Below are 14,756 nucleotides of genomic sequence, written 5' to 3' on the forward strand. Positions count from 1 at the left end.
GCCTCTCTGCCTACTTGTGATCTCTGACTGTCAAATAAATAAATAAAATCTTTAAAAAAATATTGGTGATGGCTGCACAACCCTGTGAGTACGGTAACTGAACTGTACATTTCAAGTGATGAATTTTATGGTATGTGAATTATATCTCAATAAAAAATGAAAGAGCATGGAAGATAGATAAGTGGTTCTAAAGACTCACCTTAGGTGAAAAATACAGCTCAACTGCCATGCCTAAATAATACCAAGTGCATATCTAATGCTATTGTGTGAGGTTGACTAAAATTACCTCAAGAATGAGAAACTCTTTAATGTCACAGGAAGCTGGCTATATTCAAGCAGGTCACTTAAAATAACGTGACAACCAACTAATGGCAAAATTTGCATTGGTAATAGTAGATGCCAGAAGACAATGAAAATGTATCTACCGTGTGTTGAGGGAAAGTAAACTAATATATAATAACTAAAACAGTTCAATTATTAGTTATGAGTGAGGCAAACTAAAAACATTTTCAGGTATACAATGACATGGTTTGCCAACTGCAGACTTCATTAAAAGAAAGATTGAGGGATATACATTAAAAAAAAAAAACCCAAAGCAAAGTGTATCTTCTTGCATCTTGAGATATAAGAATAAATGGTATACACACAAGTAAATAAAACATGTTGGTAAATTTGAGCAAATAGTTATAAAAAATAAAGTTCAATTTCTGTGTTGAAATAGGAAATGGAAGCTATAGCTGGAAGGAGGTTTATTCAGTGGAAAGTTAAGGACTGCTAAAATCTATTTTATGTTTGAGCAGAATTTTGTAATTTTGTAACTTTTTAACACAAAGGAGCATCAATAAAATAACTGATATATGCCCTATAACATTTAAGTGGGGGAACTAAACAAAAAAGGGAATATAAAAATGTATCAACTTAATAGAAGACAGAAAGGAAGAAAAGGAATAAAGAATGATTACAAAATTAGATGGTAGAATCAAATACAAAACAAAACCAAAATTAGGTAGTAGAATCAAGTCCAAAATTATCAGTAATAATAATAATCGCAAACGGCCTAAATTCTGGTATTAAAATACGAGAGATTATCTGATTAGATAAGGAAAGCAAAATCCAATTCTATCCTGCTTTTAAGTGCACACTTTTAAGAAAAACCTACAGGAAGAAAGTTTGCTAACATATTGCAAAAAAAATTCTATGCAAAATATAAAGCTACTTCTTTGAAAAACCTTGTCCATTTTAATATCTGTACAGCAGTCTATTATATAAATGGGCCAAAGAATGTTTCATCGTTCTCCTGTTGACGGTTGTTTTTCATTTTTTGCTATTACAAACAATTCTTAATGTAATGTCCAACAAGAAAAGCAAGTTGCAACAAGATATATACCATCTAACACAATTTATATTATCCCTTAAAACAAGCAAAAATATTAGTTATTTAACAGATGCATACAAATGCAATAATTAAGTGTTTATATGCACAGGGATATCAAATTCTAGATGATGTCTTTTGTGTGGTGGGGGGAGAGAAGTATCCTGGAAGAGTGTACTGGGTACTTTAACTCTGTTTGTGACATTTAATCTCCTTAAATAAACTTATGAGCTAATACGCAAAATGTTAAAATTTGATTAAATCGTATTAAAAATACATGAGAACTCGACGTTATTATTATCCATACTTTTCTATATGCTCAAAATACTATGTATTAAGAATTTTAAGTGAAAAACCTATCGGTGTCTCTAAGACAGTTTTGTTTAGTTTCATCCACATAAACGTGATTTCACATATATTTCAGAGAAATTTAATGTTTTCCCTTTCTAACATATTGGAAGAGATGGGTGTTGGTATATGAGGATTCAGATATGAAGAAAGCCCTCTGGTAACATGCTTCAATCCAGAAGCCATCAGAGACCATTTCATTAAGGAACCGCTTCTGTGGCTTCTGAAATTATCAAAGGGGTCGTCCTAAAGCTCCAGCAACTGGGAAACTCTTCCTGGGACAGCGCCTTGATTCTTTGTGTATCTATAGCAAAGTGACTCTCATGTAGTAAAGTAATAGCACCTGCAGCTGATTTTTTTCTAGAACAACCTTCCACTATGCCCTATGAGGTCTGTGAACCCAATCACACTCCATGGGTGGGCTGGAAATGGTAGAGAGCTGAGGAAATGTCGGCTCTCGCTGGAGGAGTGGCCCAGAGCTTCAGCACTACTCACGGTCATGACCGCTAACGATGGAGCCTAGTCAGTGACTGATTTCTGAGCAGATTACCCAGGGCGCCTCAGTCACGTCACTTTCTGGAAGCGATCCTTAGGCGGAAAGGTATAGTACCATCACCTTTGCTGAAGCAGATAGCTGATGGCTCCTGTGTGCCTGCGGCTGTTGGCATGCACCCTAGTGTTGGCGTAGATGCAGCTCTGCTTCTGATCTCCATGCCTGATGTAGAAAGAGTTTGCATGTAGAGATGCCAGCTGGCTTGCAATGACATTGTCGTGTGTCCTATTCTAGGGGACTACGGATAAAACGTCCATCCAGAGGATTCCTCAGAAGAGAACTGACCAGCTCTGAGGTCTGAAGACATTTTAGGAAGCTTATGATTTTTATTATTATTATTATTAAACCAAGACCAAGTATTATGTATATGATAAGTAATGAGTGCTAAACTTCAAAAAGTAACTTCCGATCTCCCTAATACAGGTTTTTAACAATAAGTACTTTGATTTGTATTGCACATCTATTAACCATCAGGGATAATGCTGGATTCTTAATATGCATTACCTTATTTAATCCTCATGACAACTCTCTAAGGAAGGTACCTTATCTCCATTTCACAAATCAGGGAACTGGAGCCTAATTGGTAAGCAGCTTGCTGGAAGTTAGCAGGCAGCAAGGCAAGGCAAGCCTATGCTTTTTGCTTGAGTTTCATTGCTCCTGGGTAAAGACTGATGTCAAATAGTCCCTGCTGTAACCACCTTCCTTACTCTGCTGGGGGATTAGGCCAATTACTCCTGCACTAATTTTTCAGGTGCAGCCGTGGGTGCGGAGGGATCCCGCACTCTCTTTTAAGTGAAGATTCCATTGAGTGCTCTCTTTGTAATTCTTTTATCTTGAGTTCAGTTTGAGGAATGGCCGTTGTCATTCTTTCTGTGGATTGGATCAAAACTCATGTGACTTACTGATTTAGCACTTCAGAGCTTCAGAAACCTGGTGAAATTTAGCTTCGCAGGCTTCTTCTGGGATAGGTCCTGGCAGGTATGAACAAAGGGCAGAGTTCCTGACTGAGCCTTACACTACCCATTTCACATGCACATGTGGAAAACTGCACCATGACGGGAGAGGCTTAAGGAGAAGACTTAGTTTTTCTCCAAGGTATTTTTCTCATTTGAAACAGCATGCCTCACATACATTGGGTCTGCTGGGGCAAACAAAGAGAAAGAGCTAAACCAAAGATGATCCCTCCTTGAGAGAGGACTTTCTTGTTCTTTGATTAATTAAAATAGTCATTTATCAAATGGAACTATTAATCATTAAATGGTGAGGTCGCACGCAGGGCATTGAATCGCCAGCCATTGTCTAGGAAGAGAGCTTATTTTCCAGCCTTACTTAATAGCTCCTCCTCTTTCACCTCTTTGTCAGAGGGAAAGCGGTTCCAACACATGCCTCAGTGCCTTTCCATACTCTAGGAAGACCTGTAGAAACCAGCCGAGGTTGTAGTGTTTATCTACCGCAGGAGTGTTCAGGCTTCAGACTGGAGACTTCAAAGGGAAGGAACTTGCTGACTCCCTTCCTGGAGGAACCTTGGGCAGCAAATCTGGGTATCAAGACATTGCGGAGGCAAGAAGGAACTATCAGGGTCTGTAGATGCCGATCAACGTTGCCAGCTGGTGTGTATTCTAAGTGACTCGTTTATTCTTTGGTAAGCAGGAGGTTTATGAAGTTTACCAAATGTGATACAGAGTAGTTCACTCATTCATTAAATATTTCTTAGCACCAACTGTTACCAGTTTTGTGAGTAGGTTCTGGGAATGCAAGTGTGCCTAATATCCTGGTGTGTAGCTAGGATTGAGTATCTGTGGGGTAAAGCATAAAGAAGCGTTGAAAAAAACCAGGGTGTTCGTGATTCAAGAATAACTTCCAATGAAGGTGACTTGAAGAATGTTTATGCCTCAGCATAATAAATGCAAAGATTCCTAAGAATCAGAAGTGCCCTTGTTATTTTCCCAATTGCATCAAGATTAGAATACAAGGACTGAAACTTCTTTCATCCTGGTTGGTTATCTAAGTCACACTTCCCGTCCCAGCCAGGATTTCCAGCCCTCATTCACATTCATGGTTAGGCTTTGCATGAACATCCATATTTGTACATTGTATAAATAGTTTAGAATGTAGGCTAGATGTTTTTGCTTTGCTTCGAATGACACTTAGTTCCAGCAAAGTGGTTTCCTCAAGTAGTGGATATAAATGTCCATGTATACATGCACATTTTGGATGATTAGTTTTCCGGGAATCAGAATGACGTGTTCTCTGCCAAGTGCTCACAAGTAAATTTATTAAATTAACCTCTTCATTGTTTGGTAAGGTCTTCCCTGTAGTGATAGCCAGTTGTGCAGAGAATTACATGACTTTTCTACTGTAGAATAAGAAATCCATCAGGGAGGGCACCATTAAAAGGCCTTCAGTGAAGACCATTCACCCCTGTGCTATGGGATCATGGTTGCCACATAACACGTACCTACGACATCCTGGAAGTCCACAAGTTTACAAGATACTGTGTATACATGATCTCATTTACATCCTCTTTAAAATCCTCATAGCACCATGCATATTCTTCCCATTTTACAGAGAAACAAAAAACAAAAACAAAAAACCTGAATTCCAGAATAGTTTATCTCCTTAGGATCTTACAACTAGTAATAGTTAACCCAGTGATGTGTTGTCCCAACCCATGCTTTTCTTGTAATAATACCATACCACCTGTTCAATTCTTTTTTTCAATATTTTTATTTATTTGTCAGACAGAAAGAAAGACAAAGAGTGCACAAGCAGGGGGAGTGGCAGGCAGAGAAGAAGGCTCCCAGCTGAACAAGGAGCCTGATGGAGGACTTGACCCTAGGGTCCTGGGATCATGACCTGAACCGAAGGCACAAGCCACCCAGATATCCCTCATGGGTTCAAATCTTGTCATAGATCTTAGCACATGGCCAAGCGTTGCGAGCTCCTGCATGTAATGATAAGATCTTGCCAGTTGCCCCAGGCATCCTTCAATACCAAAGTATAAGTTGACTTAGTCTCAAAACCAACTTGGCACTCAAGCCAGTGTTTCTCTACCTGGGTACACGTTAGAGTTACTGGACATGACCAACATACTGATGCTTGGGTTCCATCTTAAAATACTGGATTGCTTCAGAGACTCCTAGGGCAGGAGTTAGTAAACTTTAAAGCTTTCCAGGTGATCTGAAGTGCAGCCAGGGTTGAGAACTGCAGGTGGAAGCAAACAGTTTCGGGCTGGCTGAAGGGCAACAAAACCATGTGGTTTATATTTTCCCTACGGACATAGGTTCCTCTGGGGGCCTGGAATGCTGACGGGGTCATCTGTCTATCCTAGGTAGGGTTTTGGTTCATGCACTGTTATCTCAGCTCCTTCTAGGTAGCTTCTCAGTTTCTGTGCTCGTTGCTCTGTGAAGTGAAAATACGGAACCAGGGGCGCCTGGGTGGCTCAGTCGGTTAAGCATTTGCCTTCAGTTCAGGTCATGATCCCAGGGTCCTGGGATTGAGCCCTGCATCAGGCTCCCTGCTCAGCGGGGACTCTGCTTTTCCCTCTCCTTCTGCCCCTCCTCCCCCTGTTCGTGCTCTCTCTCTCTATCAAATAAATAAATAAAAACTTAAAAAAAAAGAAAGAAAATATGGAACCAGTGGATTATTTAGCATTCTCATTTTTGAGGTGAAGTCCTTAACGAGCCAGCATCTTTTAAAATATAGATGATGGATTTCATTATTGTAGTTTTTTAAAAATGTTTTTTATTTATTTGTCAAGGAGAGAGAGCAAAGCAAGCGAGAGAGAACCCAAGTGGGGGAGGGGAGAGGGAGACACAGACTCTCCACTGAGCAGGGAGGCTGATGCTGACGTGGGGCTCGATCCCAGGACCCAGGATCATGACCTGATCTGAAGGCAGGTGCTCAACTGACTGAACCACCCAGGTGCCCATCATTATTGTTGTTTTAATATAAAATACACCTTGAAGAGTTTAAGAGTAGACAACAGTGCATCTAATGTGCTTAGTTTATGAGTGATTTTCTGGCTGGGTTAATGTTGCTAAATTGTGTTGCTACAAAAGGAAGAGACACCCAGCTGTGTGGCCTCAGTATAATGCGCTTGTGTCTTGAGGAGACAGATGAATTCCCTAACTGGGAAAGTATGTCGCTGCTGAATTTTCCTGGCAGTTGCAAACCTTTCAGGAAGGGATGGAAAGCAAGAGCAAGGCAGCACCTACTACGTGCCCGTACCATGTTGATGGCTCCACATGCGTGATTCCTTTCCCTCTCATCACAGCTCTCTGCGGTGAGACTTCTTAGCTCTGTTTTCTAAGTGGGAAACTGAAATCGTGTGCCCGCAGCATAGAAGGGTAGAGACAGAACTGAATCTGGCCCCTTCCAAGGATGGGGGCGGCTGCAATCAGGGATGTAAAAACACTGAAAACTATAGAGGACAGAGACCATGCTGCTGGTCTCCTTAAACAGCAGAGCCTTGGGTTTCTAAAAGGTTGTTATGTTTCACTTCCATTTTTTGAAGCGTCTCATGGGAAGCCTAGATAATGAACAAGAACCAAGTCTGTTTTTCTGTTGAAACAAATTAGTATCTTCCACTTACCCCTTAAGGAAAAGACCAGCTTGGAAAGCCAATTTAGCCAAATGCTAGAGGTTTAAAGGGAATGCTTCTGCTTTGGGAATGGGATGAACCCTTCCTGATTCAGTCCTCTGTGAAGCTGATGCTAACATTGAATGGAGACTTTTGGCTGATTTTGTGTTTTCTCATGAGCTCACCTTCAAAATGTCACTAATTCATGCCAAATTAGCTAATGTGGCTGATCTGGTCAGAATCAGACATAAGCCTGGTTTGGAATTCCAGATAATCTGAAAAGATATCCCAGAAAGAAGCTAGAAAGAGTCCAGAAGGGAGACAAATCCAGAGACATAGAGAAACATCAGGCAGATTATCTCAAACTGAGCAACACCTTAACTCGCAGCCCAAAATCAATCCTGCAGGAAATGTCAGTGCCTGTCCTAGAAGTCTTCTGGCATCTGTCTGTTCAGGGTTTAGTCCCACTTTATCCACCGGGAGTTACCCTTGGACATGATCATTATTACGACGATGATCTTAAGAGAATTCACCATGGACCGAAGGCATTCTTTATGCCAGACACTGTAGGAAATCCTTGACACACCCACTCTGGCGGAGTCGTCCCAGCAGTCCTACAAGATAGACAGCACTGGTACACCTGGGCTACAGAGGAGAAATGTGGAGCTTACACGTGAAATGACCTGCCCAGGAAAAAAACAAACAAACCAGGAATGGTAGAAGCAGGCTTTAAAACTAGATTTCCGCCTGCAAAGTTCTCACTCTTATCTTACCCCTCAGTCAGACATCAGGAACGTGCTCTTTGGTCTTATTTTTTCCTTTCCCACAAGTGAGATTTATTTAGAAAGCAATGGCTCATCTCACGGTTGGCTGTTCTTGGTGCGGGTCTTACAATCCTCAAATGATAGCACCGAAGTTGCTTTCTCCAACAAAAGAATGCCTTTTCATTCCTCAGAGCTTTTGTCTTCATGGTAGACCCAACAAGAAGAACAAAATGTGGTGGGCGGGGGTGAGGGGGTGGTGCGGGGAGAACATAATTGTGAAGACCACACGAAACCTTAACAGATTCATGTAAGGCTTCTCCCCACCCCAGGCAGTTTGTTGTGATCAAACTACAGCAGCAACATTAGCTAGCTCTCCACAGTTTCCACAACACTTTCAGTGTGTGCAAAACATTGGTACTATTGTTTCGTTTGTGAAGATAAGGAAGGAGACATTTGGGGAGACCAAAACAATAGCTCTCAAACTCACACACGGTGAGATTATCTGAAGAGCTTTAAAAACTCCTGAGGTCTCAGACAAACCCACATAGATTCTGCTTTCATTGATCTGGGGTACAACCTGAGTATTGGGATTTTTAAAAGCTCCCTAGGTTGTTCTCACATGTGGCCAGGGTAAGGACCACCCAGTTAAGCACCCACCCAAGATCCTGGGGCTCTGCTTGACTTGACTGCTCATCGACAGTCGTAACTTTTGGAATTCCTGTTAACATTCCAACCTGGCCTAAGTGAAGGGAGAGATAAAAGCAGTTACTTAAGAGACCTGTATATAATTCCTTCCTGAGCTATGACCACAAATTATACTAAGTGGGTATATCTGTTGGGGGAGATGATTTGCTTTTGCTTTGGGGGAAGTGTGACTGTAGCTACTAACAAGCATGTTCAAGAATCCTGTATATTACACAGATTATATCCTCAAATACTGAGAGTAGAAATGAGGTACTATTTTGACTCTCATAACTTATCATGGTAATTATTAACATTTACTCTGAGCTTTGGTGCAAAGTTGCTTTATGTATCGGGTGAAAGCTCTGAAGTTGAGCCGCTTGGACGTGAATCCAGAATCCTGCATACCAGCTGTGTAGGCTTTGGCAGTTTCCTTTAGTTTTCCTTGCCCCAAAAGGGGGTGATAACAGCGCTTGCTTCATAGGATTGTAGAGAAGATTCACATTAAATTCTTAGCATTGTGCCTAGTAAACAAGTGTTGTCTGATGTCATAACTGTCTTACCACGGTGAATCCCGACACAAAAATGACAAGTTTGGTTCTTTCACCATTCCATCCTTGATGGAGCTGATGTTAGCATTCCAATCCCTTGCAATTCAAAACTCGTGAATGATTTTTGTCCATTTTTTTATAAGAGATTTCCATCAGGGGGTGCCTGGGTGGCTCAGTGGGTTAAAGCCTCTGCCTTCGGCTCAGGTCATGATCTCGGGGTCCTGGGATCGAGCCCTGTGTCGGGCTCTCCACTCAGCGGGGAGCCTGCTTCCTCCTCTCTCTCTCTGTCTGCCTCTCTGCCTGCTTGTGATCTCTGTCAAATAAATAAAGTCTTAAAAAAAAAAAAAGATTTCCATCAGCTTTCAGGCAGATACTGCAAGTAGACCTGCTTTTAGAAATGAAATGTATGGCAGTAGGATTTTATTCCTCATGTAAAACAACATTTCAGAGGCAACAAATGATTATTTTTTAGTGTGTGTGTGTGTGTGTGTGTGTGTGTGTGTGTGTGTGTGTGTGTGAATGCAGGTAGAAAAAGTCTAGAATGGAAATATTTTCTTCCCCCAAAGGTGGTATCATGATATTATCTTTGAAAGGGCAGAAAACATATGTCCAACACTTCTTATTTTAAGAAGGTGCTAATATTTGAATTTATTCAGAAATTAAGAGCAGACCAAGTTGCTGCCCTCAGAGGTCGGGTTCTGCAACAGAGATCCAGAAATTCTCCACACGGAGTTGCTGCTGCCACATAAGAGGTTGGGGAAGATCCCCATGAAGTCAGAGAGGATGGAAAGAACAGAGACAGATTCTCACACAGATTGTTACTAAACTCACAGAGACTAGGCAGGGCCGACAATAGGTGAGGACTGGTGATAGTTCTGTGCAGCCTGCTCTCACTTAATACAAAACAACAAGGTGTGCTGAAGTCGGGATTTCTGATAGTATATGAGATGACACCGTAAGATAAGGATGAGGAATTAGGCTAGTCTTTTCTGAAAGTATTTTCTGCTAGACACTGTGAAGATGTCCTTGTGAAGGAGTTCCCTAAGCTAATAAAATGGAGAAAACCCACATGCTGTTGGCTTCTCTCCAGGATTCCTAAAACACATCCCCACTACTTAGGTGTCTGAAAGGTCCTGCCATGAAGATAGTAGTTTAAACCCAGTAAGTTTTGACTAAGGAACCTCCCTATCCCCCCAAAATACCTATCACACTCACAACTTTATTGAAGGGTATTTTGAGAAACAAAGCACTTTAAAAACCCTCTTTTACATCGCAATAGCTGAATATCAACTATATTAATTTGATTTAGGACTAATCTCAATCTATTTCTGAAGAATAATTCTATACACTTGTCTCCTACACCACAAGAAAAGTAACCATCAAGCAAAATGGTCTCACAGACAGAGACACAGAGGAGGAGAGGGAGAAACAGATAGGTTGGCGGTGGCCAAGGAAAGGGAAAAGATCATACACACTTTTGGGAGAACTGTGGTGTTAATGACAAAGATGAGATTTTGGGTGCCTGGGTGGCTCAGTGGGTTAAAAGCCTCTGCCTTTGGCTCAGGTCATGATCCCAGGATCCTGGGATCAAGCCCCGCATAGGGCTCTCTGCTCAGCAGGGAGCCTGCTTCCTTCTCTCTCTCTGCCTGCTTCTCTGCCTACTTGTGATCTCCATCTGTCAAATGAATAAATAAAATATTTTAAAAAAGAAAGATGAGATTTAAACAAATGGGGATTAAAACTCCTCAAAGAGCATTGCCTTTATGAAAAACAAATACTGTGTGTAATTGTGAAATAAAGGATGGTGATATATCGATTTTTGTCTTGCACTTTTCTTTTCCTAAGTACATTTGAAAGTAATATAGATAATAACTCCCAAATCCAGGCTCTGTGCAATGATACGTACCTTTGTCAAATCTTCATTAGCTAATTAGACCATTTCCAGCAAGTAAATTGCTTTAAGAGATGAGAGCAGATTTTGTGAATATGGCCCCAAGATTTAAAAAAAAAGGGTCTAACTTGCTAATAATTGAGCATATGGAGAGAAGGGATTCTATGCCCAGTTTGGTTCTTCTTCTCTACCCCTGGAGAAGGAGGGGTGGATTTTAACACTACTGCTTGGGTTCAGGTGTGGGACGTGTGTAGTTGTTGAAAGGAGAAGGATCAGATCCTCTTCCAGTATCTTGGGAATAGCCAGTAGACAAATGAAAGAGCCCTAGGAGGCCAGGCCAGCGCCCCAGAACAAAGGTCTCTACTAAATTCAGGGTGGTGTCCTTATCCCCGGTTCTCCTGTTTTTCTCTGTCATCAAATCACATTCCCCTGCAGACCGGAAAGGCAATCAATGCCTATAAAACAGCACTGTATGAATTTTTCTTTTTTTCCAACACTTTGAGTAAGGGCGACAGCAGGCATATAAGTATTTCCACAATCTTGGTGGGAGGCCGATCTCTATCAGCAGGTTCAACTCTATTTGCAGTGACTCTGGTGGCAAGGGGAGTTTTTGTTCAGACAATCAGAATGCCAGCAAACGGTAACTGCTCCTTCATGCTGAGAAGTGGGAAATTCAATAATGCTTTGGCTGGGTTCATGCTGAGTAGCGAAAATAGAATGAATATGGAGAGGAACTGTGACTTGAAGAGCAGTAAATCAGCTAGCCCAGACGTTTGCAACAAGCAGCTTTTAATCTGAAGTCTCTCTTGTTTCTACCCCATTATCCAGGGTAACACGGCTGTTTTTGTACTTGTTCCTAGAGTGTTTTGTGCTGTTTACCATAAAACTCAGAATTAAGTGCTCTGAGGTCTTTGAAAAAAACAAAACAAAACACCTCTCTCTTCTTCCGCGTGCATAATATGTCACTACCAGACCATTTGCTGCCAGTCTTTACTGAGTTAGCCTAACTGAGAGGCAAAGTTGGTGTGGGTATTATGGTAGTAATAGTGTCCCTTATATAATAGACCTGAACACTTTTTTCTTCTGTAAGCGAAGTGACAATTCTCAGTGGGGGGTCACTAAAATGGAAGTCCCAGGACAGCAGGGATTTTTTCTGTTTTCTGTTTTCTTCACTGTTCCGTCAGCAACACCTAAGTGCTCTAAGAAGTCAGCGAATGACCATTAGTCTACAGACGGGGTAAAGTCTAGTCAGCTCTGAGCTCTCTGAGATGCCTTGTACTAAAGCTCCAAGTGACCTCAGGTTTGCTGGCTTTTTGTTACATACGATCTTGCAGAATAGCTCTGACGTATGATTCTATGGAAGAAATTTTTAGCAGTATGTTTCTTTTTCAAAAGTCACATCAGCAAAACCTGATCCACATAGAGAAATTAGAAAATGGAAACAAAAAACCAAAAACCATGTTTAAACTCCTCAGAGATAACCACTGCTATGATGTAACTGTATGATCTTCTGGATTTTCTAATGTGCATATTGATACATACTGTAATGAGATTAGATTATATTTATTGCCTTTTTGATTTAACAGGATTACACGAACCTCTGTTTTTATTAACAGACATCTATATGGCTTTTCCGTAGTATCATAATAGTGTATTTTAAGAATGTACCAGAACTTAACCAACCCCTATGATTGTATATTTAAATTGTTTCTGATCTTTTGCTTGATCATATTGGAAGAGAGTTGTGGAACTGGTTTTCACAAGGGTAACCTTTTGTGTCATGGATCTGTCCCCCAGTCTGAGCCCTTCAAGCTGACCCACCTGTGTATTACCTTTCTTTGCCCACCCTGTGTTGTTAGAATCACTTCACCCCGAACAAGTGTTTGAGGAAATGACTCAGCACCAGCTCTGTCCTTCATACCTTTTACCTAATTATTCTATCTCATGGATTTGCGATGGTCATTTAACCTGGTTTTCCCTTTATTCACTCTTATACTATCTCACTGACAATGCTCTCCAGCAGGACCAAGAAGGGGAAGAGGTGGTGCCAGTGGTGGGGGGCAGAGCACAAGGGGGCACAGGGAAGAGGGATCAGTTAACACTTTATGTCTTTATGTGGCTTGACTGCTCGTTTCTTTTTATCACTGAATAATATCCCATTGTATAGTTGTTCTACAATGTGTTTATGCAATTAACTATTGAAGGAATTCCTGGCTTACAATTTTGGGCAATTACGAATAAACTTTTATAAAACTCATGTACAGGTTTTTATGTGGACATCAGTTTTCAGATCAGTTGGGTAAATATCTAGCAGCATAACTGTTGGATCGTGTGGTAAAACCATGACCAGCTTCCTAAGAGACTATCAAAATGTCTTCCAAAGTGACCGTAATACTTTACATCCCCTCCAGCGAGGATGGGAGTCCTGTCGCTCCACGTCATCCCCAGCGACGGGTGTCACCCGCTCTGGTTTGGATTTTATCCATCCCGATAGGTGTGTCGTGTATATCATTGCTGTTTTAATCTGCAGCTTGGCTTTCTGGCCGTGTGCATCTCTTCCTCACTGAGAAGTCAGTTCAGATCGTTTGCTCCTTTGTAAATTGGGTTGTTGATTTCTCTTTACTGAATTTTAAGAGTTTTAAAAAATATTTTGGAGACAAGACCTTTATATATGTGTTTGGCAAATACTTCTCAGTGCTTTTTTTTTTGTTTTGTTTTGTTTTTTAATCACTTCTGGATCACGCGCCACTTTGCAGCCCTAAAAGCTCACATCCGATGCTAAATGTTGGTCCATCCTACGGCTCTGCTCGCCTGTTTGCTTTGCTATTCCCAAAAGTGATCCCACCGCTCCCTCTCACTTCCTTCACTCCAACCATTCATTGTCAGAAAACATTCGTCTTCCAGCATCCTTGTTGTCTTTCCCTAGGAATTTGTCTTTTCTTTATTTTAAGTAAATGACCGAGGTGGGAATGTGTTTATTCACCTTTCTATAGTGAGAGCCCCAGTGAGGATCCCACTTGTCTGTTTCCTGCTTTGAAAGGAAACAGTCTGGGGAGAGCCAATGGCCCACAGTGTTTAGGTGGTGCCACATCATTGGTGAGGCTAATGGTTGTCTGTCTTCCTTTGCATGGCCGCCAGTCATCAAGGCTCCTCTGCGCCATTTTAAACGCCCTGCTTACGCATCTAGCTCCTACGCACCTTCAGTCCCAAAGAAAACCGATGACCATCCTGCGAGGTACAAGATGCTGGATCAGAGGATCAAAATGAAAAAGATTCAGAATATCTCCCATAACTGGAACAGAAAATAGGTCACGGGGAAGAGAGGGAGTGAAGGAGAGACCCACTCCTCTGCCTGTCAGCTCTCACCAGCCAGAGTGGGATAAGCTTCCAAGACCCTTTGGGGGCCGATGCTTTTGTGGTCGACTCCAGCGAGGCAAAGTGAAGGCCATGTGTGACTCTCCCCTTTGTCATTTTGTTATGGACCCATCCATCACTGGATCTGGGAGTCAACGCAGACTCCAGCAGTAAGAGGGTAGTCTCATATGGCTTTTATTTATATAGGTCTTTCAAAGTCTAAATCGGACCCCAGTTAAAATGATGTATCCTCTTTAGAAAATTCTTCCCACTGACACTTCTTTTATCCCTAAAAGTTGACTTGCCCTGGTAAGAATATTGGTTTAATAATCATCGTATTTAAGAAATGCACTTTTGGGGTGCCTGGGTGGCTCAGTGGGTTAAAGCCTCTGCCTTCGGCTCAGGTCATGATCCCAGGGTCCTGGGATTGAGCCCCACATGGGGCTCTCTGCTCAGCGGGGAGCCGGCTTCCCCCCACCCCCGCCTGCCTCTCTGCCTACTTGTGAGCTCTCTCTGTCAAATAAATAAAGAAAATCTTTTAAAAAAATGCACTTTTAAAAACAGCTTTTCCAATTTTAAACACAATAGGAAAAGATGCTTTTAGAAGTGCACTCCTCAAATACGGTGACTATAACAATATTCAAAATTCAGGCAAATATG

General features: G+C 41.5%; 1 protein-coding gene across 7 annotated transcripts in view; it reads left to right on the forward strand.

The window, feature by feature from the left end:
- Positions 1-14,505, forward strand: part of PDE1C (phosphodiesterase 1C) — a 536,493-nt gene extending 521,988 nt beyond the window's left edge. For 2 of the 7 annotated variants that reach the window (XM_046020562.1, XM_046020563.1), the window contains one exon: positions 13,881-14,505. In XM_046020562.1, the coding sequence (XP_045876518.1) occupies positions 13,881-14,050 (170 nt within the window). In that variant the 3' untranslated portion in view covers positions 14,051-14,505. Of the gene's footprint in view, positions 1-2,507; positions 4,194-13,880 lie in introns of those variants that run through there. The other 5 variants (XM_046020566.1, XM_046020568.1, XM_046020565.1 and 2 more) reach the window with 4 other exon arrangements.
- Positions 14,506-14,756: the final 251 nt, after the last annotated feature.

The sequence above is a fragment of the Meles meles genome, chromosome 10, assembly GCF_922984935.1.
Source record: "Meles meles chromosome 10, mMelMel3.1 paternal haplotype, whole genome shotgun sequence".
NCBI classification, from domain to species: Eukaryota; Metazoa; Chordata; class Mammalia; order Carnivora; family Mustelidae; genus Meles; species Meles meles.